The sequence below is a fragment of the Chionomys nivalis genome, chromosome 4, assembly GCF_950005125.1.
Source record: "Chionomys nivalis chromosome 4, mChiNiv1.1, whole genome shotgun sequence".
Taxonomy (NCBI): Eukaryota; Metazoa; Chordata; class Mammalia; order Rodentia; family Cricetidae; genus Chionomys; species Chionomys nivalis.
In genome coordinates, this window is record NC_080089.1 from 63,323,236 (window position 1) to 63,347,676 (window position 24,441).

Consider the following 24,441-nt stretch of genomic DNA (forward strand, 5'->3'; position numbering starts at 1 on the left):
CAGGAGGATCACTGAGTTTTGCCAGCTTCCAGCATAGCTCCCAGTGAGAGACCCCGTTTCAAGGGACTGGGTAGGAAGTGATAGAGCAGGACACCTGACATCTTCCTCTCGTGTCCTCACAGGCATAACTGCACACGCATGTGCACACCTCTCCACACGAATGCATGCGAAATTGTCATTCTAGCACTGTGTACACAGTTCAGCCTGGTATTCACACAGGAAGCAAGGAGACCCGAGAGAAATTGTTCTTCAGAAAGGTGCCGGCTATGGCATCAGGTTAGGGGGAGCAAATTCACAGTGGCATCTTCACAGCACTTTGGTCGCACAGGTGACCATGTTTCTGGTGCGTTTCACTCTCAGCAAATGTCAGCTCCAGAAGAAAACGGAAGCCAAAGGAGTGTCGCTGATGGCACTGAAGCGCCTAAGGGTGAAGTGAACTGATGTTTACGGCAAGGTCTGAAATGCATCTATAAAGGAAGGACTTCTGGGTAGAGAGAAGATAAGAGGGATCCACCTGCTGGGGTGAAGTGAGTTTAGTACCAGTGTGGACAGTCCAACTCTCCACTTTCCTGTGTGTTTGAACTTTCTTTTGTATGTGTATGTACGGGGTGTGTATGTGGGTATGCACATGTATGTAGGAGTGTGCGTGTGTATGCGTGTGGAGGCCACAGGTCAACCTCGGGTTATTATTCAGTAGCTACCCATCTCATTTTGTTTTGTCTGAGACAGAGTCTCTCACTGAGGCTTGGGCTTGCTTATTAGGTTGAGGCTACCCAGTGAGCACTGGGATCCTCCTGCCTCTGTCCCCCAGTGCCGGGACTAAAGGTGTGGGACACTGTGGTCTTGGGAACCGAGGCCTCAGCCGCTGAGGTCTGACCCAGTCCATACACTCGCAGATGTGGAATCAAGCGGAAAGGCTTTGGTTAGTGCCCGCAGCTGAAGCAGTGGCTCCCTCAGGAAGAAATCCTGAGCCCTGATGACCAAAGGGGGTGACAGGAGTCTCCTGTGCAGACTGTGGTGCAGCACAGGGAGGGGAGTGTCTTCTGCCCCGCCCCCTCACTGCTGAGCCCTGCTCACGGTCTCACAGGTGGGAATCCAGGTTTCACAGGGCAGAACCAGGCCCCCACACGGCCCACAGCTCCAGAGGTGCTGTGCCCTGTTCAGAGGCCCCTGAAAAGAGGCAAGACTAGATTTCTGCCTAGAGAATATGATGGTGTTGGTGACAGGGTCCCTTCTGAAGACTTTTCTCTCTGTTGGGCACTACTTGATTAGGCGCTATAGCCACTGTGGTGTGCGATGTGACCACACCACAATGTGACCCCATGAAGCAGGTACTGGTATTGTCCTCAGGAAAACCAGAGCAGGTTGGCGGTCAGGATGCAGCATCCAGCTGGCAGAACTGAGGGAAGATGCCACGTCCTGACATCCTCACCATGCCCTCCTCTTCTCCACAGCCCTCTGCACTGTCCCCTGGCCCACCAAGCCAATTCTGCACTCACAGCTCTATATGGGTTTTTCAAGACAGGGTTTCTCTGTGTAGTCCTGGAACTCACTCTGTAGACCGGGATGGCCTCAAATTTATAGAGATCCGCTTGCCTCTGCCTCCTGAGTACTGGGGTTAAGGATGTGTGCCACCACTGCTCAGCTGAGGGGAACCTTTTTTTTTTTTTTTTCTTTCGTAACAAGGTTTCTCTGTAGCTTTGTTTCCTGTCCTGGAACTAGCTCTTGTAGTAGATCAGGCTGGCCTCGAACTCACAGAGATCCACCTGCCTCTGACTTTCAAGTGCTGGGATTAAAGGCGTGCACCACCACCGCCCGGCCTGAGGGGAGTCTTTTTGATAGAGGCTGGGAACATTGCCTTGGGATGGAAGCAGGTGGTAGAAGCCTCGGTCCACATGTTTTCACGGGCATCGTCGACAGCGGAATGAGCAAACTGAGGAAAAGAGGAGGGGTCTGAGGAGAGGGGGCTTAGGTGAAACACTCAACATCACCTTCTTGAGAGATTTGCTGTGACAATAAGAAGGGTAGATTGAGACATGATCAACCCAGCTGGTCCCAAGTCCACACCCCCACCTCAGGACCCCAGGACTGTGCTGATTGTTGCCTGGGAGGCCTGGAAGGAGCTGGGAGGACTAGGTCACTTCCCACTAGCCTTTCTCCGGTAGGGAGTCAGCTGGATGCCCAGGGACCAGCACCTTGGCTGCTGCTGACTTAGTCCCTCTGGCCAGCTCAGCACTCTGGCCTGTGTCCGCCCTGTGGGATTACTGAAACTCTTTGTTGGGATCAGGCCACAGACCACACCCCCGACTAGATGCTTCTATGTCTGTGGGCTCCGCTGTGGGGGAAGTGCAGGCTCCAGGAGTCATTCAGAGGGAGCTGAGTTTGACAACAGTGGCCCTGGGGGTGTCAAGGGCTGAGGACCATCTTGGGTAAGATGGGGTCCCAGAGGGAAGAGGTCTTGTTGACAGCTAGGGACAGAGGGCCCTGGTTAGGGAGAGCACCCCATAAGGCTCCCCAGGAGGGAAGGATGTAGGAGGGCTGAGGTGACTCTGAGTTGTTGAGCTCCCCCAGCAGACTGGAACTTTCTGAAGCAGAGGTGGGTTCCCCGTCTGATAAGAGCTACTTGAGATGTGTGGGCTCCATACTCCATCACACCATAATCAGGGCAGGAGCTGGTTTCTAGACTGGCCCATTAAACCAGTTTCTGCCCATTGTTCAACACAGGGTTCCCCACACTGCTGCTGTGTGTGCAGACAAATCGCTCTGTGGCCTGTTTTCCTCCCCTCCTGGCCTTTGTCCCTGAGCTCTGACAGGGGCTCTTAGGCATGGAAGAAGGTGGGGTGTCATGAAGCCAGAGTGGGGCATCATCCTTGGGTGGATCCTGCTGGTGGCCAGGGCAGGGGCTGCCAGGAGAGGACCCCCAGAAGATGCATCCTTCTACTATGGAACCTTTCCACCTGGTATGTCCATACTCCACTACTCTGTCCTCAGACTGTCTATCTAGCCATTTGTTGGTCTCTGTTGGTCTCCCTACCTTGGTTGACTTGCCAAAGAATTGGGTGCTCTGATCTGGTGGGATGGGAGACACCTTCATGTAGATGCTGTAAAATAAAACACCCCGATAGATAGGTGTGTGTGTGTATGTGTGTGTGTGGGGGGGGGGAGTCTCGGTCCATCAGTGTGTCTATGTGGTGTTGGGAATTTGAATCCAATTTACAGCTTTGTCCATGGTAGGCAAGCACTTTGGTACTGAGCTATATCCCTAACCCAGAGACTTATAAAAGTTACTAAATTCGTAAGTTAAGAGTGCTTAGCTGGGAGGTGAAGCAGGCCTTTAGTCCCAGCACTTGAAAGCGAAAGCGAGGCAGGCAGATCTCTGTAAGTATGAGGCCAGCCTGGTCCATCCAAAGAGTTAGTTCCAGGAAAGCCAGGGCCACACAAAGAAAACCTGTCTTGAAGACAAAACAAAACAAACAAAGAGAGCTTACTGCTCTGTAGAGGACTGGAGTTCAGGTCCCAGCACCCACATCCATTCGGTGACTCACAACTGCCTGGAATCCCAGCTTCAAGGGAGCCAGGCCCTTTTCTGGCCTCTTCAGACACCTGCTCTCACTCCCAACCTCCCAAACACAAATTGACAATAAAAATAATACAAAAATCTAAACCAAGTTATTAAAATCTAAAAAAAAAGATGTTATAAGAACTCAAGTCCTTTGGAAGCACTGCCAGTGCTCTTAACTGCTAAGGTAGCTCTTGAGCCCCCACAGGATGCTTTGATCACTCTATCTTCTCTCTCCTTGCCCCCTATGTTCCTACTCCAGGGAGATGGGGCAGGCCACAGGGTAAGTGCCCTGAGCCTGGGAAGCATGGTTAGAGTTCCCAATGTAGCTAAAGCTGGGGTGGTCCAGGGCCTGGTGTGGGGTCTCTCTGCAGGTTTCTCCTGGGGCGTGGGCAGTTCTGCCTACCAGACAGAAGGTGCGTGGGACCAGGATGGGAAAGGGCCCAGCATCTGGGATGCCTTCACACACAGCGGGGAGGGGAGAGTCCTAGGGGACGACACAGCGGATGCAGCCTGCGACAGCTACTACCGAGTGCAGGTGAGTGAAGGGGGCTGTGTGGACCATCCTGCCTGAGAGCTGGGGAGTGAAGTATGGGGGCATTTCACTGACAGTGTCAACCTGATGCCCTGCTAATCACCTTGTACCCAGCCAAAGAGGATGGGGCCGAGGTGGCTAGGGCTGTAAGTGCCAGGATGTAGAAAGAAGAAAAAGGAGATGAGACAGTACCTTAGTCTAAGCAATTAGGTGCGAAAAGGCCAGTGCTTGGCCCCAGAGGAGCAGCTCACCTTCAGAACCTAGGGGCAGCTCACCTTCAGAACCTAGGGGCAGCTCACCTTCAGAACCTAGGGGCTGCTCACCTTCAGAATCTAGGGGCAGCTCACCTTCAGAACCTAGGGGCAGCTCACCTTCAGAACCTAGGGACAGCTCACCTTCGGAACCTCTTTTCTCATTCAAGTTTATGGAATCTTATGTAGACTTCTCAAAAGTTTCCCCACGCTTTGTGTGTGAGCACACTGCCAGCACGGAGAGGGAATTCATAGTACAGCCCTTATAGAGGGTTATTTGGAGCTACAGATATGCATGATTCTCTAGGCCCCCAAGACTTGTCTTCCCCTGCTTCCCTACCCGTCTACACAGGAGGACATTGCCCTGGTGAAGGAGCTACGTGTCAGTCACTACCGATTGTCCCTGTCTTGGCCACGGATCCTGCCCACAGGGGTCAGAGGTGAGCTACAGCAGTCCTTCCCTAGGCTCTTCAGGGATCAGTGTCAAGTGAGGGTGACCAGCCCAGGAGCATGGGTTCAGCAGATAACTGGTCTCCAGGCATGCCAACAGCATTCCTCTATGGCTCAGGACATTGTGGGCTTTGGGGGCTTCAGCCTGCAAAAGGCCACAGAACCCAAGAATGCTGTGCCCACAGGAAAGGCCAAGTTCTGTTTCACTTACAGCTGAACAGGTGAACAGGAGAGGAATCGAATTCTACAGCGATTTCATTGACGCCTTGCTGAAGAGCAACCTCACCCCCATTGTGACCTTGCACCACTGGGATCTGCCTCAGGTGAGGGCCAGGCAGGGTTCAGCATGAGGGAGCCTGGTGTGAGGACCTAAAGTGACCAAGAAAGGGGGCAGAGCCTGGGGTTTGGCCCTGGACAGAAAGCTTATTTGTTCTGCTGTGGCAGAATGCCAGACCGGTGAAGTTAAAAAGTTTGCAAGATTGTCTCAGTTCTGGAGGCTGAGAAGTTCGAGGTCAAATGCCAAAGGAATCAGTGAGGTTGGGACTGGATTGTCCTTCCAAGATGGGGGTCTTGAACACCGTGCCCTCTAGGGGGCGCTGTGTTCCCACAAGGCAGAGGAGGAAGGGCGAGAGGCATGAACTAGCTTTGTCATTTTATAAGATACAGGAAATTTCCACGTGGAGCTGGAGAGGTGGCTCAGTCAGTAACACTGCTGTGCAAGCATGAGGGCTTGAGCATCATCCCCAGCACCCACATAAAAAGCTGGGCAGGGTTAGTGTGCTTGTAATCCTAGCACTTGGTGAACACGGCCACCCAGCCTAGCACAATCAAAGCCATGAGCTCCAGTCTCAGAAATGAAGTGGAGAGTGACTGAGGAAGACACCTGTCGCTGATTCTACCCACCCCCACATGCACATACACACATAGGAAGAAGCATTAGCTGGGAGGCCATGCCGCTTGCAGTAAATGAAGAGTGTGGTCCTAAGGTTTTACACAATACTTGGCATAAGGAAAAATAATTAAGAATAAAAAAATCCTTGTGTGTGTATGTATGCTGCTGGGTACTGAACCTAGGACCCTGAGCCAAAGAAGCCTAAGTCTGAGAAATACCTTTGGACCCAGGTTTGATGACATGGTGTGTTCCACAGGTTTTGTTCAGTCTTTCTTTCCTTTGTTTGAGGCAGTACCACTTGCCCTCATCCATGACCTAGCCATGTCCTAGCACGCTTTAGAAATTGCTGTCAACACTCAGGCAGTTTTTATTTCTTCACTCGGGCCCAACAGAGATCACAGCAAAGTCAGGGCAGTGGGTCCAAAGTTTTAAGGAGAAATAGGGGAGTATTGGGGTGTAATCCATGCACTGAAGGGTAAAAGGAGGAGGTAGGGGGTGGGAATGTGGGCTTCTGGGTGGGAGGGGCATGCTGTAGAGCACTATTGGAGACTGGAGGAGTGGCCTGAGGCCCCCAAATCTAAGGCAAGGTGACTGGAAATTGGGTTAGGAAATTAGTAAGGGCTGGGGCAGAGGACACAGCAGCCTTGCAGCTTCCACTAACTTGTCAAGTAGCATCTCTTCAAGCAAACCAGGAAGGCATTAGGTAACCAGGACAGATGGGTGACTAGCCTTGTGCACAAGTAGTGGACAGGTAGTGGCTTCTGCCACAGAGGTAACCTCACGTTAATAGATGAGGCTCCAGGGAGTACCCTGACTTCAGCAAGACCTCAAAACTCTCGCCATGCCTTTTACTGTTGCAAGGGATGTTCTAGACATATCTCACCCAGCATCCACCTAGGCAGACCAAGTTTCCTAAGGACCTGAAAATGACCCAAAACTTCTGATCCTCCTTCCTCTACCTCCTGAGTGCTAGGAGAGGCATGTGTCCCTATGCCCAGTTTACATCTTAAATATCCAATCTGTCAGCTTTTTCCTAAGTGGGCATTTCCAGTTCCTTCCACTCCCTCCAGTTTCTGGCTTAAAGGATGCACCCCCTTGCCATAGAGGGTCTGTGTCCCACCCTGCATCTTTGCTCCCATTCTTGTACTGTAGTCATTCATGCTTTACCCACACATCTCACCAATCTACTCGAGTCTCCCAGGGAGACTCTCTCCTGTTTCTCTCTGTTGGCAGATGCTCCAGGTCACATATGGTGGATGGCAGAATGCGAGCATGATCCGATACTTCAGGGACTATGCTGACCTATGTTTTGAGGTCTTTGGGGACCGAGTGAAACATTGGCTCACATTCAGTGATCCTCGGGTAAGTAGAGGCTCCTCTTCAGATGGGGAGACAGGGTGTCGCCTGCTGCCCCTCATGGTCCTGGGATCCCCATTGCTGTCTCTGCAGACAATGGTAGAAAAAGGCTACGAGACCGGTCTCCACGCCCCAGGCCTGAGGCTCCCGGGCACTGGTCTGTACGTGGCTGCACATCATATCATCAAGGTAAGCCAGATCCTCCCAGGACAAACGGCTCCAGGTAGAGCCATTGCCTCGGGTCACACTGATCCTCTGCAACATCAGTATGTGCCATGGGCCCTTCTTTGAGGGTATGTAGAGGGCACGTCCTGTCACCTCACTGTGACTCTGCCATGGCAGAGGTACGGCAATGGCTGCTGTTGGTCTTACCAAGAGGACAGAGGAAGGCATTTGGGAATTTGTCGTGTGCAGGTATAAACTTTGTGAAAATGGTGATGGAAGAAGGGGTATGTGACAGTAGATAAGGACCAAAGCACACAGAATAGTAGGAAAACCCAGAGGGTGCAAGAACCAGCAGGAAGATCAGAGTGGGCACTGGCCATGACCTGGAGTTTTGGAAGAGGGGGGCAGCTACAACCTTTTCCAGTTGAAGGTATGTGGGCTGGAGGGCTGTCTCTGCTTGAGACAGCCAGTTGGCTAGCAGCATAAATGGGAAGGAGACGTTCAGAGAAGGTGCCTAGCATGCACTGAAAGCTGAGGAAGGACAGAGACCGTGGGTTGCTTATAAGACATGAGTGAAAATACAGGGAGTGATGCTGGGGCTACAATCCTGATGAAAGCCTTCCCCGGGGACGCCTGGCTGGAAGGACAAGCCGCTCCAGCTGAAAAGATAGACCACTGTGACACATTAACCCAAGCTCAGGCGAGGGAAACGACTCTCATGGCTCTGACTTTTTATAAAATTGACTTTTTGTTTTAAAACAGGGTTTCTGTGTACTCTTGGCTGTCCTGGAACTGTCTCTGTAGACCAGACTGGCCTTGAACTCATAGAGATCTACTTGTCTCTGCCTCCTGAGTGCTGGGGGTTAAAGGTGCACAACCCCACTGCCTGGCAACTTGAGATTTTTAAAACAATTTATGTTTGATTTATGAGTATGAGTGTTTTCACCTGAATATACATGAGTGTGTATTGCAGTGCTCTGGTAGGCTAGGAAAAGGGAGCTGGATCTCCTGGGATAAGAGTTACAGGTGCTTGTGAGCTGCTTTGTGGGTGCTAGGAACTAGGGTCCTCTGCAAGAGCAGTCAGTGCTCTTAACTACTAAGTCACTGCTCCAGCCTGACCTAAGAGTTCTTTAATGGACAGTTGACGGGCAGAGCAATCTATGAAAGAGTGATATGAACAGTTAGGATTCTGATACTCTCTCTGCGACATTCCACATCACTAGACAATTCCAGGGTTCATCCTGTTTTCTGTTTTCTTTTTGGTTTTTCGAGATAGGGTTTCTCTGTGTTACAGTCCTCCCTCGCTGTCCTGGAACTAGCTCTTGTAGACCAAGTTGGCCTTGAACTCACAGAGATCTGCCTACCTCTGACTCCCAAGTGCTGGTATTAAAGGCGTGTGCCAGCACTGCTCAGCTTTCATACTGTTTTTCTTTTCTTTTTTTTTTTTAAAGATTTCTTTATTAATTATGTATGTACATACCAGAAGAGGCCACCAGATCTTATTACAGATGGTTGTGAGCCACCATATGGTTGTTGGGAATTGAACTCAGGACCTCTGGAAGAACAGTCAGTGGTCTTAACCTCTGAGCCATCTCTCCAGCCCCCGTTTTTCTACTTACTAGCTAGCAAAATAACAAGCATAGGAACTGGAAAGATGCCCAGGCTGTAGGTGCTTGCCATGCGAGCATGAGGAAGTGAGTTCAACCTCTAGCACCTAGGCAAAAAGCTGGGTTACAGCTACTAACCCTAAGTAGGGTCTAAGTTAGGGTTACTAATGCTGTGATGGCCAGGACAGATTTCTTCTTTTTCTTTCTTTTTGTTCTATTTTGTTTTGTTTTTCAAGATAGGGTTTCTCTGTATAGCCATCCCTGGCTGTCCTAGAACTCACTCTGTAACTAGGCTGGCCTTGAACTCACTGAGATCCACTTGCCTCTGAGGGCTGGGATTAAAGGTGTGTATCACCACTGCCTGGCTGGCCACATAACTCTTTATTTTTCATTAATTAAATTTTTTCATTTATTTTACATACTGACCAGTTTCCCCTCCCTCCTCTCCTCCCGTTCCCTCCCCCAGTCTCCCAACTACCCCACTCCCCATCCACTCTTCTTCCATCCTTGTTCAGAAAGGGGAAGGCCTGTGGCTGGAGAGATAGCTCAGTGGTTAAGAGCATTGCCTGCTCTTCTAAAGGTCATGAGTTCAATTCCCAGCAACCACATGGTGGCTCACAACCATCTGTAACGAGGTCTGCTACCCTCTTCTGGTCTGCAAACACACACAGAATATTGGATACATAATAAATAAATAAATATTAAAAAAAAGAAAGGGTAAGGCCTCCCATGGTAGTCAACAAAGTCTGGCACATCAAGTTGAGGCAGTACCAAGTTCTTCCCCTACATCAGGGCAGGACAAGGCAACCCAGCAAGGGGAATAGGTTCCTAAAAGCCAGCTCAAGCACCAGGAACAGGTCCTGATTGCACTGCTACATGACTGTCACACACAGGCAGAGGCAGGTCCCATGCAGGTTCCCTAGCTGGTGGTCCAGGGTTCATGAGGCTCCCATGAGCTCAGGTCAGCTGTCTCTGCCACACAACTCTTATAAAGAAAAGCATTTAACTGAGGACTTGCTTAAAGTTTCAGAGGTTTAGTCTACTAACTTCATGGTGCTGGAGAAGTAGCTGAGAGCTACATCCTGATCTGCAGGCAGAGACAGACAAACAGATTGGGCTTGGCATAGGCTTCTGAAACCTCAAAGCCACCCCCAGTGACATACTTCCTCCAACAAGGCCACACCTCCTAATTCTTCTAATCTTATCAGAGTTCTAATCCCTGGCGACTAAGCATTCAAATTATGAGAGGGGGGAAAAGCATTCTTATTCAAAGAACCACTCTATTAGTGTGGCCAAAAAAACTTGGTGAGGAAAGGGTTTATTTCACTCACAGATATGTGTATATATGTATACACACACACACACACATACACACACAACAAAAAACAAAGAAGCAAACAAAAAAAAACAGACACACTAATCCATCAACAGAAACAATGAGGGCAGGAATTCCAGAAGGGTCAAGTCTGGAGGCAGAAACTTCAAGGAGTACCTTACTGACTTGCTCCTTGTGGTTTGCTCTCTCTCTCTCTCTCTCTCTCTCTCTCTCTCTCTCTCTCTTCCTCCCTCTCTCCCTCTCTCCCTCCCTCCCTCCTTCCCTTTAATTTTAAATTCTCTCATACAGTATATCCAACCACAGTTTCCCCTCCCTCCACTCCTCCCAGTTCTTCCCCCACCTCTCCTCTTCCCCAGATCCACTCCTCCTCTGTATCCCTTCAGGAAAGAGCAGGTCTCTCAGGGATATGAACCATGGTTCATATCATACAAGTTATGACAAGACTAGGCACAAACCCTTATATCAAGGCTGGGTGATGCAACCCAGTAGAAGGAAAAGGGTCCCACAAGCAGGCAAAAGAAACAGAGACACCCCTTGCTCCCACTGTTAGGGGTCCCACAAAAACACCAAGCTAACAACCATAATACAGATGCAGTGGATATAGCAGATTCTTGCAGGCTCCGTGATTGCCCCATCAGTCTCTGTGAGCTCCCATGAGCCCTGCTTAGTTGATTCTATGGGCCGTGTTCTCCTGGTGTCCTTTAACTCTTCCTCCCCTTCCATGGGGTTTCCTGAGCTTCAAGGGGAGGGACCTGATGGAGATCTCTACTTTGGGTTCTCTCTGCCTAAAGTTTGACTGTGGGTCTCTTCATCTGCTCCCATCTGCTGCTGGAGGAAGCCTCTCTGATGACAACTGGTCAGTCTTATAGAGCCCTGGTTCACCAGTCCAGGGACCCACTTACAAAAGTCTGGGCCCTCTCCATCAATTACAAATTAACAAAATGCCCTACAGGCTTGCCTAAACCCGATCTTCTGGAGACATTTTCTCATTTGAGGTTTCATCCTCTCTGCTAGCTTGTGTCAAGTTGACATAAAACTAGCCGGGGCATTGGGTGTGGTGAAGCATGTTTATAATCCCAGCGCTGGGGAGGCTGAGACAAGGAGGATTCTTGGGAGTTTGCTGGCCACAATCCAGCCTACTGGAGCAAGAGTCATCCAGGTCCCAGTGAGAGACCGTTTCAAGAACCAAGGCAGATGGCTCACGAGGAACAACACCCAAGGTTGATCTCTGGCCTCCACATACATATGTACCTAAATGCTGCATGCATGTGTGCACACACATACACATATATGTGCACACACACACAAGAGAATGTGACAGCAGGAGGGCTGCTGTCTTTCTACACCAATAACTTAGAGACAATAAAGGATGGGCTGGGGATGATAGCTCAGTTGATAGAACACTTGCTTGGCATGGACAAGACCCTGGATTCAGTTCTAATGTGGGGGTGGGTAGCTATAGCAGTAAACACACAAACTGACTTCTGCCCATTTCGACTACGCTTCCTCTACAGTACAAAGGAAGCAGTGTCTCTGGAAGTCAGAGGGAGGGAGTCCATGGTAATTGAGACTGGATTCAGAAACATGGGAAATTTAAAGTTGGAACTCAAGAGTAAGGAAGGCAAGAAAGGCCACTCCCCAGCCAGCAAGATGGCTCAGTGGGCAGACACTTGCTGCTGAGAGTGACAGCTTGAGTTCAGTTCCTGGTATGGTGGAAGGAGGGAGTTGACTGAACGAGTGTCCTCTGAGCCACCCCCATGAGTAAACAAAACAAAGGAAGGAAAAAAGACAGGCAGGCAGGGGAATGGAAGAGCCAGGTACATGCACTAATTCTCTTTTTCAGGCACACGCCCAAGCCTGGCATTCTTATAACAACACGTGGCGCAGCAAACAGCAAGGTGAGCTGGGACCCTCTGGCTCAGACACAGGCCCAGAGGAGCCAGCACCTGCTTCTCTCTACCTCCATTTCCTTCCTTTAAGGCATGGTGGGAATTTCACTCAACTGTGACTGGGGGGAACCGGTGGACATCAACAACCCCAGCGACATTGAGGCAGCTGAGAGATACCTGCAGTTCTGCCTCGGTTGGTTTGCAAACCCTATTTATGCTGGTGACTACCCCCAAGTCATGAAGGACTACATTGGTGAGCTGAGTCATGGTTTTGTTTTTAACGTACCTGCTCATGTGTTCATGTGTGCAAGTAGCATATGTGTTCAGGCATGCATGCATACAATCTCCTTAGTAGGTCCTCAGCCATTATCCACCTTGCTTACTGATGCATTGTTCACAATGGCCAGAAAATGGACCCATCCTAGATATTTATAAACAGATGAATGTCTAATGAAAATGTGGTATATATAAACAATGGACCCTTCCCCCCCCCCCAGGCTCCAAACAGGGTTTCTCTGTATAACTGCCCTGGCTGTCCTGGAACTCACTCTGTAGACCAGGCTGACCTCAAACTCACAGAGGTCTACCTGCTTTTGCCCCTCCTCACCAGTGCTGGGATTAAAGATGTGTGCCAACCCTGCCCAGCTACACAAAGAAATTTTATTCAGGCATTAAAAAAGAGAAATAATGACCTTTGTAGGAAATGAATGGAACTGGAAATTATGTTAATCCAAATAACTCAGAATTAGAAAGATAAACATTGGATGTTTTCTTCTAAATGAAGACAGATTTTAGTGGTGTGTGTATGTGTGTATGGGGGATACTTGAAGAAGGGAAGAAGAGATCTTTAAGGAAGGGGGAATAAGAGAAAAAGAGACTACTAGAATACATAGGGCAAGAGAGGACTGAGAAAGAGGACGAATAAGGACAAAACATACGTCTTAGGGTTTTTACTACTGTGAAGTAGTAATAATAATATAGCAACTCTATATTATAAAGGCAACATTTAATTGGAGCTGGCTTATAGTTCAGAGGTTTAGTCTATTATCGTCATGGCAGGAAACATGACATGTAGGCAGATATGGTGCTGGAGAAGGAGCTGAGAGTTCTGTATGTGTATCTGTACACAGCAGGAAGAGAAAATGCCACACTGGATACAAGATGTCAAGGCCCACTCCCAGTGACGTACTTCCTCTAACAAGGCCACACCTCCCAACACTCCCTGTAGTTGGGATTTTTGTTTTGTTTTGTTTGCTGTTGTTTTTACTCTTTGGGGGCCTGCCATTCCGCTCTCAAATAAATACATGGAGACTTATTCTTACTTATGAATGCTGAGCCTTAGCTTGGCTTATTTCTAGCCAGCTTTTCTTATTTACCTTTCTTCCCTTCTTACTCTGTTTTGGTTTGGTTTTTTTGAGACAGGGTTTCTCTGTAGCTTTGGTGCCTGTCCTGGAACTAGCTCTTGTAGACCAGGCTGGCCTCGAACTCACAGAGATCCGCCTACCTCTGCCTCCCGAGTGCTGGGATTAAAGGCGTGCGCCATCACCGCCCGGCCCCTTCTTACTCTGTTGCTGGCTGTGTGGTTGGGTGGCTGGCCCCTGGTGTCTTCCTCTCCCCCTTTTCTCACTCCTTACTCCTCCCTTGAGCCTAGGTTTCTCCTCCTATTTATTCTTTCTTCCTGACAGCCCCGCCCATCCCTCTCCTGTCTTGCTATTGGCCATTCAGCTCTTTATTACACCAATCAGGTGTTTTAGACAGTGTAAATTAACACAGCTTTAAAGAGTCAAACAAATGCAACATAAAATGTAGCACATCTTTGCATCAGTAAACAAATATTCCACAGCATAAACAAATGTAATGTATCTTCAATATTCCACAGGTATCAGTCCCTATGAGCCTATGGGGCCACTTCCATTCAAACTACCATAGCATAACACAACATACAAAAATGCCATCATGAAACCTATAACTTTATATGCTAACATAAAAAAATTAAAATCTTCAGTATGACTGGACCTAGACCTAGCCGTATTTGTAGACGCATATAGCACTAGCTACTATATGAGACAGTGCAGGGACAGTGCCCAGTGACTTTCCTAGTTACTATATTTGACTGACAGCAATAACATGCTGACATTCTAAGGATATGAATAATACAAAGCTTTCACTCTTTTAATCAAAGTCAATAGTCTCCCTGCAAATGATCTTATTGTCCTTTTAGATCATTGTTTGTTTGCCAGAGTATGTAATGCCATAATCAGGCCTGCATCTTTTCTTCCATGAACATATATCTAGGCAATCTTTGCACGTTAGCATAGACAATGTTGCCTTGTTTATTCTAACGGCTACACATTGTAGTACTGATGACCATTCAATAATAATTATTATTTTAGGAGGGGTTGTTTTAGATTTTATGTGTGTGAGTGTTTTGTCAGTATGCATGTCTGTATACCACATGCAAGCATGGTATCCATGGGAGCTAGAAGGCGGCACTGGATCCTCTGGAATTGGAGCTACAGATGGCTGTGAGCCCCCTGTGGGTGGTGGGACTGAACTCTGGTTTGGTGGCAGTAAGTATTAGCTGCACAGTCATCTCTCCAGAACCTATGATTAGTACTGTGGTGCTGGGGATCAGACCCAGGGCCTTGTGCATGCTACACCCTCAGTTTTCCACCATTTATTTAGTCATTCCCTTGGCAAGAAAAATATAAGTTGTTTCCAACCTTTTGCTACTCAACTCACAGTGAAGACACCTGAACACAGATCTTTTTCCACAAGTGGGCAAAGTACAAGATAAAGAGGTTTGGAGTTTGTTAAAAGATGTACCATTTTAAACCAAGACTAGGGCAAATTTTCCCAGTGCAGAACCGGTAACATCTTACACTGCCAACGATGTAGGAAGACATTCATGACTCTCCCCTACCACCAGTGACCTTCATTTCCTTCTAGGAGTGTTTCAACGTAAAGAACAATAAAACCCTGCCTTTTTCAGATAGCCAAGGAGCTGTGCATATACCACTTACTATTAATGAGTGAAAACATTCCACTCTTTGTGTGCTAGGGGTCCAATCCAGGGCCTTATACATGCCTGTCAAGTACTCTATTACTAAGTACACTAAGCCATAAATAGTAAGAATATACATTTTGAAACTTTTTAGATAGAGGCTGGGGAGATGACTCGGCAGTCAAGAGCACTTGAAGCTCTTCCAGAGGGACAGGCTTAGTTCCTAGCATCTGCATATGGTAGACCACAGCTCATAGGAGACAATACTTCCTTTTGATCTCAGCAGGCATTGTACTCATGTAGACAGACACACACATAAACATATACATAAATAAAATAAATCCTTAAAAACATAAATTAAGGTAGATGGTGTTCAAATGTCACAATTCCAACTTGAAAGGTCAAGGGTACATTTTCCACACAGCCAAATTCTTGTTTTTGTGTTTTTTTCCCCTCAAGATACGGGTTCTCTGTGAAACAGCCCTGGCTCTGCCTCCCTAGTGCTGGGATTAAAGGAATGTGCCACCATACCCAGCTGTAGCTGGATTCTTTAAAGTTCAGCTTTTTAAAAAGGTTTTCTTATTTTTGTCTTATGTGTATGATGCTTGCCTGCATGTATGTGCATCATGTAGTACCTTGTGCCTTTGGGTGTCAGAAGAGGGTGATGAACCTCCTAGAACTAGAGTTATGGGCAGTTGTGAGCTGCCACGTGGTAAATGCTCTTAGCTGCTGAGCCATCGCTCCAGCACCAAAGCCCAGCTTATACATCACTTCAGCAGCACTGTGGGACAAGTGAGATGACTGTGAGAAATAGACTTGGTTAAATTCTCATATTCTCTCTTGTCAGGAACAAAGAGTGCGGAGCAAGGCCTGGAGATGTCGAGGCTGCCCACGTTCTCCCTTCAGGAGAAGAGCTACATTAGAGGCACATCTGACTTCCTGGGACTGGGCCACTTTACCACTCGATACATCACTCAAAGGAGATACCCCTCCCACCAGGGGCCCAGCTTCCAGAATGACCGTGACTTAATGGAACTTGTGGACCCCAACTGGCCAGATACGGGGTCTTCATGGCTCTATTCTGTGCCATGGGGATTCAGGAGGCTTCTCAACTTTGCCCAGGTACTTATCCCAGCAAGCTGTGTAAGACCTGCAGACCTGAGTCTCTTCCAGCAGACGCTCAGATGACTACATAAGAAAACTGATAAATACTAGGTATGGAGGCACACAACCGCAAGCCCGGCCCTTGGGAGGCTGAACACAGGAAGATCAGGGATTCAGTCTTGGCCTCTACAGACTGCATACTGAGCTCCAGGCCAATCTGAACTACAGGAGACTACTACAAAGAAACAAATAAAAACAACTCAAAACAACAAAAACTTAATAAGCCAATAAACCCAGTACCCTGCACTTCAGAAGGTACTAAACATAGGTCCTGCAGACTGATACTTATGTAAACAACCACTTTCAATTACAGCTGAAATCTGACATTAAATTTGCCCTTTTTAAGTGTTTATTTTTATTTTATGTATATGAGCATTTGCCTGAATATATGTATGTGCACCACAGCGATGGCTGGTACCCATGAAGGTAGAAGAGGGGCTCAGATCCCCTGGAACTACTTACAGACGGTTGTGAGCTGCCATGTTTGTGCTGTGAACTAAACCTGGATATTCTGGAAAACAGCACTGAGTATCTCTAGAGCCCCTTAGTCTCAATTCTTTTTTTTTTTTTTTTGGTTTTTCGAGACAGGGTTTCTCTGTGGTTTTGAAGCCTGTCCTGGAACTAGCTCTTGTAGACCAGGCTGGTCTCGAACTCACAGAGATCCGCCTGCCTCTGCCTCCCGAGTGCTGGGATTAAAGGCGTGCGCCACCACCGCCTGGCTAGTCTCAATTCTTTAATTTACCCTTTGACAATTTCATACATGTATGCAATATATTTTGATCATTTCCATCTTCCATTAACTCTTCTTTCCCCACTCCCACTTAACACTTCTTCCAAACAAATTTGCCTCCTACTTCCATGTCTTTGTGTGTCTGTGTGTGCGACCCATTGAGTTCAATGTGGTTGCTTACGTGCACATGGGTGAGAGGATATTTACAGTGTTTACTCTCACAAAGGACAACTAACCGGTGGCTACACCACTGGAGAAGATGACTGCTCCTCTTTCAGATATTTGTAGTCCAGTTAAGGCCCACCTGATTGGAAATGAAATTTGTGGGAAAGAATAAGACCCTGAAGTGCATTTTCCCATATAAAGCCAATTTATTGAGAACTATAGTCTTTCATATCAACTCCTACACTCCTCTCTCGATAAATATGTAATACCTACTAAGTGTGATACCCACTAAGAGCTAACATGTACTTCATTAGAATATGGCAGCCATGTGACCCAGATGACATGTGAGTCAGAAATTTGGAATTCATTCTTGCCTCCCTTTCAGATTCAGTATGGCGATCCTCCCATATATGTGACAGAAAACGGAGCATCTCAAAAGTTACACTGCACTCAATTCTGTGATGAATGGAGAATTCAGTACCTCAAAGGATATATAAATGAAATGTTAAAAGGTGAGATAAGCCAGACGGTGGTAGCTCACGCCTTTAATCCCAGCACTTGGGAGGCAGAGGCAGGTGGATCTGGGATCTCTGTGAGTTCGAGGCCAGCCTGGTCTACAAGAGTGAGTTCCAAGACAGGCTCCAAAGCTACACAGAGAAACCCTGTCTTGAAAAACAAAACAAAACAAAACAAAAAAAAAAGAGAGAGAGAGAAGATTTGACTTATATGTTTTTCTTCCTAGACAAAATTTAAACTACCATCTACTATCAACTAAAACTTGCTTCTAAATCTCATAAAACTCAATACTATCTAATTACTTCAAGTGGATAAAATGTATTCAAAAATGCAATCACATGTCTTCACAGCTATAAAAGATGGTGTGAATATAAAAGGGTATACTTCCTGGTCTCTGTTGGATAAATTTGAATGGGAGAAAGGCTATGCAGATAGATATGGATTCTACTATGTTGAATTCAATGTGAGAAACAAGCCTCGCTATCCCAAGGCTTCGGTTCAGTATTACAAGGAGATCGTCACAGCCAACGGGTTTCCAAACTCACGAGAGGTACGGCTAACTTACTCACATCTGTTCTGTTCTTAGAAGAACTAACAGTTGAGATGCACCACACCTCTCCTGTGGTGTGGAAGGGGATGGGGAACACAGCCTCCTCTGCCTCTCGTCACCTCTGCTTAGGATAGAGTAAGCACACCTCAAAATTTAGTCCCTTCCAGATAGAGTATCAGGGTGACAAGAGTCCTGTCTGTCACATAAAGATTCCAATTGTTTTCTGTTGTTGGAACCAGGGATTGGCCAGGGCTTTACCTACAACAGGCTCCAGCTCTAGACGTTGCTTTCCTACCTACCCTTCGGGTTCTTATTTGCATCTAGATTGGAATTCTGATGAATTAAAAATGTTACACTGATGCAAACAAATACTACCTACTCTCCAATATGTGAAAAGTTCTATAAATCAAATGTAGGACTATATCTTTTCCCACCAAATGACAGAGCCATATACATGCACTGCCTCCAAACCAAGATTAAACAGAAACAAATTTTAAGATTTTATAACCTATCAAATAGGAGCCTTAGTGTTCTTGTTCAATTGTTGGCACTGTTGCCTGCAGCTCCTAGCTCCAGGCAATCCAACATCCTCTTCTGGCCTCTGTTGGCGGAGGCCACTTGTTCATTCCCAGCCGCCCAGACCCGAAATAATCACACAGAAACTATATTAATTGCAATACTGTTTGGCCAATAGCTTAAGTGTATTTCTAGCTAACTCTTATATCTTAAATTAATCCATTCCTATTATTTTGTATTTTATCACGAGGCTCATGGTTTACCAGTAAGGTTCCGGCGTCTCTTTGACTTCGCCTACTTTTCTCCTCCATCTCTGCTTGGAATTTCCACCTGGCTTTACTCTGTTAAGCCATTGGCCAAAATCAGCTTCTTTATTGATCAGTGGCAATGAAACATATTCACAGCATACAGACGGGAATTTCACATCAGGCCTCCAAGGGCATACACAGGCACATTTAAAAAATTAAAATTTTAAAGAAACAAACTACCAAATAATTCTAATAACCTGCAAATTTCCCGTCAGCTCTACCTTGTCTGTAGCTGCATCTACAAGCATGGACTATAAATTATGATTTAGAAGGTTTTAATAAAAGAAAATTAAAAACAAATCTGACTTTCTTGTTAGTATTGCTTCTAAGTGAACCCAGTGGGTCTAGAAGTGAAGTCAGTGACTACTGCCCTTAGTTCTTCGCTCTGTCAATCCTAGAGTCAATACACCTGAAGGTGGGGGTGTCTCTCAAGGTCAGCTTTAGCTACATAACCAGTTTGTGGCCAGTATACATTGAGATCATCTCAAAAAAATAAATAAAATCCACACTGTGAGTATATTTATAAATGTGTTTGTTCTGGTAAGACTGATGACCTAAGTTTGATCCCTGGGACTCAAGTGTTAGGGAAGAACTGACTTCTGCAAGTTTTCTACATGTATATACACATACAAATGCATATAAATTAAAAAAAAATCTTTCATTTATTCTAAAAACAATTTCAAACATAGAAAAACATAAGGCAACCTTGCTTACTAAGTGGGTTTTCATTAGGTGGAAAGTTGGCGTCTCAAAGCTTTGGAAACTTGCTCCATCAACAACCAGATGCTTGCCACAGGTGAGGACATTCTTTTCTTTATAACTATGTAATTTTACATATGATGGCATTACCAAAAGTAGCAAAATGATCTACCTAAAACTCAATATTCCCAACCATTTAGGACTAAAAATGTTTTTTTCTTTAATTTTTGTCGTACAAGCATCTTTAAAATTTTATTTTTTAGGTGCCATAGCTACTAGAAGGTAGGCTTTTTCCCTCCTAAGACAGAGTTTCTCTGTTTAACAGTCCTAGCTGTCCTGGAACTAGCTCTCATAGTCTAGGGTAGCCTCAAACTCAGGGAGATCTGCCTACCTCTATCTCCCAAGCGCTAGAATTAAAGGTGTGTTCCACCACCGCCCAGCTGAAGGTAGGCTTTTTTACATACTAAGCAAGCTAAACTCCCAGTCTCTACAGCATTTTAAATGTCTGTCTGTCTGTCTGTCTGTCTGTCTGTCTAGGCATACATATTGAAGCCAACATGGGCTAAATGAATTCCAGACTAATGTGGGCTAGAGACTCTATCTAAAACAAACAAACAAAGCAAAACAATGTAAAAGAAAGAGAAAGCATGCAAGCACATGAGAAATGAGGGAGGGGAGATTTCTTCGGTATGTATACAGGCCAGAGGGACAACCTAGTGTTACACTCAGGAACTTCAATCACTCCCTTGGGGAGTAAGTTCCTCACTGGCCTGGAGCATATCAATTAGTCCAGACTGGCTAGTCAGCTAGCTCTGGACTCTTCCTGTCTCTACTTTCCTGTCTCTGGGGGGGTTCCAAGAACATCGCACCTTGCCATTTTATCATTTTATGTGGGTTCTAGAGGTCAAACAAGGCAAGTGCTTTACTGATTGAGCCATGGCTCCATTCACAAGAATGATTTCAATTTCTCTGATCATTCTTTTGAATTAGACTACAAATTTATGTGCCTACCAGTTTTGTTAAAATGAGCCTGTGGAAAAAAAGGAAAAATCAGCTATTATCAACTGGAATGAAGAAAAGCAAAACACGGGTCTTATATTAATCAAGCAAGTAACTTTTGTGTGTGGCACTGCCAGGAATTAAACCTAGGGCTTCCAAAACACTAGGCGCTCTACTATTGAGCTATCTCCCCAACCTTTTCACTTTTTCTTTTTAAATTTTCAACCTTTAATTGTATTTATTGCTACTGTATGTATATATGTATGTACGTATGTATGATGTGTATAAGAGTATGTGAGGCACTCAGGATAACTATGTGGTGTTCTATCCTATTGTATGTATGTATGTACGTACGTATGTATGTGTATGAGAGTATGTGAGGCACTCAGGATAACTATGTGGTGTTCTATCCTATTGTATGTATGTATGTACGTACGTAAGTATGTGTATGAGAGTATGTGAGGCACTCAGGATAACTATGTGGTGTTCTATCCTTTCATCTCTCCATGGGTTCTAGAAAATTGAACTCAGGTGGTCAGGGTTGGGGAGCAACTACCTTTACTCACTAGGTCATTTTATCAGCCCTACTTAAAAAAATTTTTTTAATGTGAATGAGTTTTGTCTGCATGTATATCTGTGTATCATGTGCATGTCTGACATGCATAGAGGATAGAAGATGTGGTGTCAGAACCCAAGGAACTAGTTACAGTGAGGAGCACTGGGAATCAAACTTAGGTCCTCTGCGAGAGCTGCCAATACTCTTAACTGCTGAGCCATCTCCAGCCCGGGCCCTGCCCTCTGAGACAAGGTCTTGCTAACTTGCCCAGGATGACTTTAAACTCAGTAGCCCAGATAGGCCTTGATCCTCCTACTTCTGCCTCCAAAGTAGTTAGGATTACAGGCTCGCAAGAGATCTTCAGCAAATAATCAGTACTCCCTAATATTTGAGGGTTATTTTAAGCCTCAGAGCTAACAGCAATGAACAAAGTACTGTCCCTACTTTAAAATATATCATTTTACATCATTTTCTTTTTCTTTCTCTCTCTCTCTCTTTTTTTTTTTTTTGAGACAGGATTTCTCTGTGTAGCCCTGACTGTCCTGGAACTCGCTCATAGATAAGATTGCTTGAACTCACAGATTCCAGATTTGCCTGCCTCTGCCTCCTGAGTGCTAGGATTAAAGGACTGAGCTACCACCACTGGGCTAAAAAGGTATCATTTCTTATGCAATGGGATCTAAAAGGATTCAAAATACAGAATGTTTCTGAAATATATTTTTCTGCATAAGGAAAATTAAAAGAAATATACTTCCTATTTTAATATCATCCTTTAATCAAAAGATGATCAAAGCAGGTGGTGCAGAAACCCTCTCAACAAACTATCTTTACAGGCTAGTATATAACCATGCACCAGCGTCCCTATTCCTAAATAGCCAGGCCATGTAAACCATAGTTCACCAAATGCAAGTAAATGCAACACCACTGCAGTACAGGATTTGCTGACGAGACTGCGAGCTCCATAAGAACATAGCCATGCCCGCGTATTTCAGTCACCAGGGTGCTCAGCAGACAAAGCAAGGTCTTCTGTCGGACTGGTGCCCATACCACCTAGTTCTTAAAGATTAAACCACGTGAGAATTATCAAATAATTGTTTAGGTTTTTAATGAATTTTTGTATCAACAAACAAATGAGTTTAAGAATTACCATTAGAATTTGTAATATAGACATTCCTACATCTCTTAAGGTTTTATAAGATATATGAAGAATAACAAACTCAGAAAACTAGAAATGTTTCCAGTGGATTCTTTTCTTTTTTTTCTTTTGAGGCAGGGTTTCTCTTTGTAACCCTGGTTGTCCTGGAACTCCTTCTGTAGGCTTGCTTCTGCCTCTCCAGTGCTGAATTGAAGGAATGCACCACCATACACAGCCTGAAGGGTTCTTTTACAAGTTCCTCAGTAAAAATCCAGAGAACTCATGGAATATGGATGCTAATATGTTGAAATTAATGCCAGCATAAATATTATCCACACTTAGGCTTCCTGAAGTTCCAGTGAAAGAACCAAATTTAGGCATTCCCAGATTTCTGTAACATTTCCAGCTCTCACATAAGTTCTGTGTGATGGCAGGGATTCCCCCAAGGCTGTGTGCAGCCAAGTGAATGCTCTGCCTCAGTACTACAGCCCCACCACCATTTTAAAATCTGTTTTATTTACTGTTTTGGTTTCTTTTTACAACAAATAGGAACAATCAGATACTATAGTTAAAATGGATGGTAGCAGTGTGTGCGTTTAGTAAATAGAACTTGGGAGGCAGAAGCAGGCGGATCTGTGAGTTCCCAAAACAAAAATAAAAACAAAAAACCCACAATGGTACCTCTTCTTTAGTTTTTGTTTCAAAACAAACTTCATGTCTGGTGGAATGTTCTCTGTCCGTTTCAGAGCCCTTGCTTAGGCATATGCACGTGGCTTCGGAGATTGTGGTACCCACAGTTTGCACCCTCTCCATCCTCGTTGTTGCCCTGCTGCTAACACTCCTCCTCAGGAGCCACAGCTGAGATGGGACCTCATCTCCACCTTCATCTTTTGGAGGATCTTCAGAATCACGCTTCTTTTTCTGCTTCAAAAATTTATGTGATGTCTATTTTTTAGGTTTTGAAAATTACCTCTCCCCCCCGCCTTTTCTGGTTTGTGCTGGAATTTAAGAATCAAAATAAAAACAAGCATAAGTAAAATGAAAGCAACCTGTAATCTCAATTCTCCTGAAGTCAAGAGTTAATATTTTGCTAAATATCATGCACATACTTCATTTTTCAAAATTAGGAATATAGTGTATAGCTTTGTAATTTGATTATTTTTCATGTATCTGGAAAGATTACTATAATATACAAATGACTGTCACTCAAGCACTGCCCTATCTGTTGGATAACATCAATCTAAAGTCCTTTCAGGCTGTAGACTATTACCTAAGCAGGTGGGCAGCAAGGGAACGGAACATGTGTGTCCTGAGACCATGCATGTCAGTCACTGCTGCAGTCAGCAAAGAGACACTGCAATATCAAGCTGTGATGGTAAAACATCTGCTAGGGAACAAAGGTCTCTGTTTTTTGTTTTGTTTTCTCTTTAATTTAAATAAAAGCCAGGCGTGGTAGTGCATACCTTTAATCCCAGCACTCAGGAGAGATAGGCAGGCAGATCTGAGTTTGCGGTCAGCCTGGTCTACACAAAAGAGCTCTAGTACAGCCAGGACTACATAGACCTGGCTTAAAGACCACTTTATTTTTAACTATGATAAAATTAATCTCCATTTATTTTATTTATTTATTTATTTTTTTTGGTTTTTCGAGACAGGGTTTCTCTGTGGTTTTGGAGCCTGTCCTGGAACTAGCTCTTATAGACCAGGCTGGTCTCGAACTAACAGAGATCTGCCTGCCTCTGCCTCCCGAGTGCTGGGATTAAAGGCGTGCACCACCATCGCCCGGCTTAATTCTCCATTTATTAAAGGACAAATGGGGCTTAAGAGGGAATAGTAATATCAGGCATTTTTACTCATTAATTCTATTTATTTTTGTTTCTGAAACAAAAACAAACAAAAAAAGAGATCTGATGGGCAAGGGTAATGCACATCTTAAATCCTAGCACTTTAATCCCATAATCTTTTGAGGTTTACCAAGACAGGCTGGCCTTGAACCCAGAGCTCCTTCTACCTCTGCCTGCCAAGGGCTGAGAATAAGGGTGTGCCCCACCACAGCCTG

General features: G+C 45.7%; 2 protein-coding genes across 5 annotated transcripts in view; one reads left to right on the forward strand and one right to left on the reverse strand.

Annotated features, from left to right (window-relative positions):
• The first annotated feature begins 2,845 nt into the window (after positions 1 to 2,845).
• Positions 2,846 to 23,244, forward strand: Lctl (lactase like). Of its 3 annotated transcripts, XM_057767138.1 has the most exons (13): positions 2,846 to 2,960; positions 3,934 to 4,097; positions 4,698 to 4,785; positions 5,009 to 5,118; positions 6,921 to 7,049; positions 7,137 to 7,232; positions 11,995 to 12,049; positions 12,132 to 12,293; positions 15,892 to 16,166; positions 17,489 to 17,615; positions 17,970 to 18,169; positions 19,726 to 19,789; positions 23,129 to 23,244. In XM_057767138.1, the coding sequence occupies exons 1-13, from the start codon at positions 2,846 to 2,848 to the stop codon at positions 23,242 to 23,244; spliced, it is 1,701 nt and encodes a 566-aa protein (XP_057623121.1). The 3 variants fall into 3 exon arrangements, with proteins under 3 accessions (XP_057623121.1, XP_057623122.1, XP_057623123.1); XM_057767139.1 differs by lacking the exons at positions 2,846 to 2,960; positions 3,934 to 4,097; positions 4,698 to 4,785; ... (1 more) ...; positions 17,970 to 18,169; positions 19,726 to 19,789 and having other exon boundaries at positions 6,960 to 7,049; XM_057767140.1 differs by lacking the exons at positions 2,846 to 2,960; positions 3,934 to 4,097; positions 4,698 to 4,785; ... (2 more) ...; positions 17,970 to 18,169; positions 19,726 to 19,789 and having other exon boundaries at positions 6,960 to 7,049.
• The window catches only part of Zwilch (zwilch kinetochore protein), a 38,774-nt gene continuing 36,824 nt past the window's right edge, over positions 22,492 to 24,441 (reverse strand). For both annotated transcript variants that reach the window (XM_057767136.1, XM_057767137.1), the window contains one exon: positions 22,492 to 23,380. The gene's annotated coding sequence lies outside the window, so the exon portion shown is untranslated. The remainder of the gene's footprint in view (positions 23,381 to 24,441) is intronic.

What these genes read in the sequence shown, in the direction of transcription:
- Lctl (XM_057767138.1), top strand. Translation starts at nt 2,846, where the DNA reads ATGAAGCCAGAGTGGGGCATCATCCTTGGGTGGATCCTGCTGGTGGCC. An exon ending in CTGCACATCATATCATCAAG is followed by an intron (nt 7,233 to 11,994) that starts GTAAGCCAGATC and finishes TCTCTTTTTCAG; the next exon opens with GCACACGCCCAAGCCTGGCA. An exon ending in TATAAATGAAATGTTAAAAG is followed by an intron (nt 17,616 to 17,969) that starts GTGAGATAAGCC and finishes ATGTCTTCACAG; the next exon opens with CTATAAAAGATGGTGTGAAT.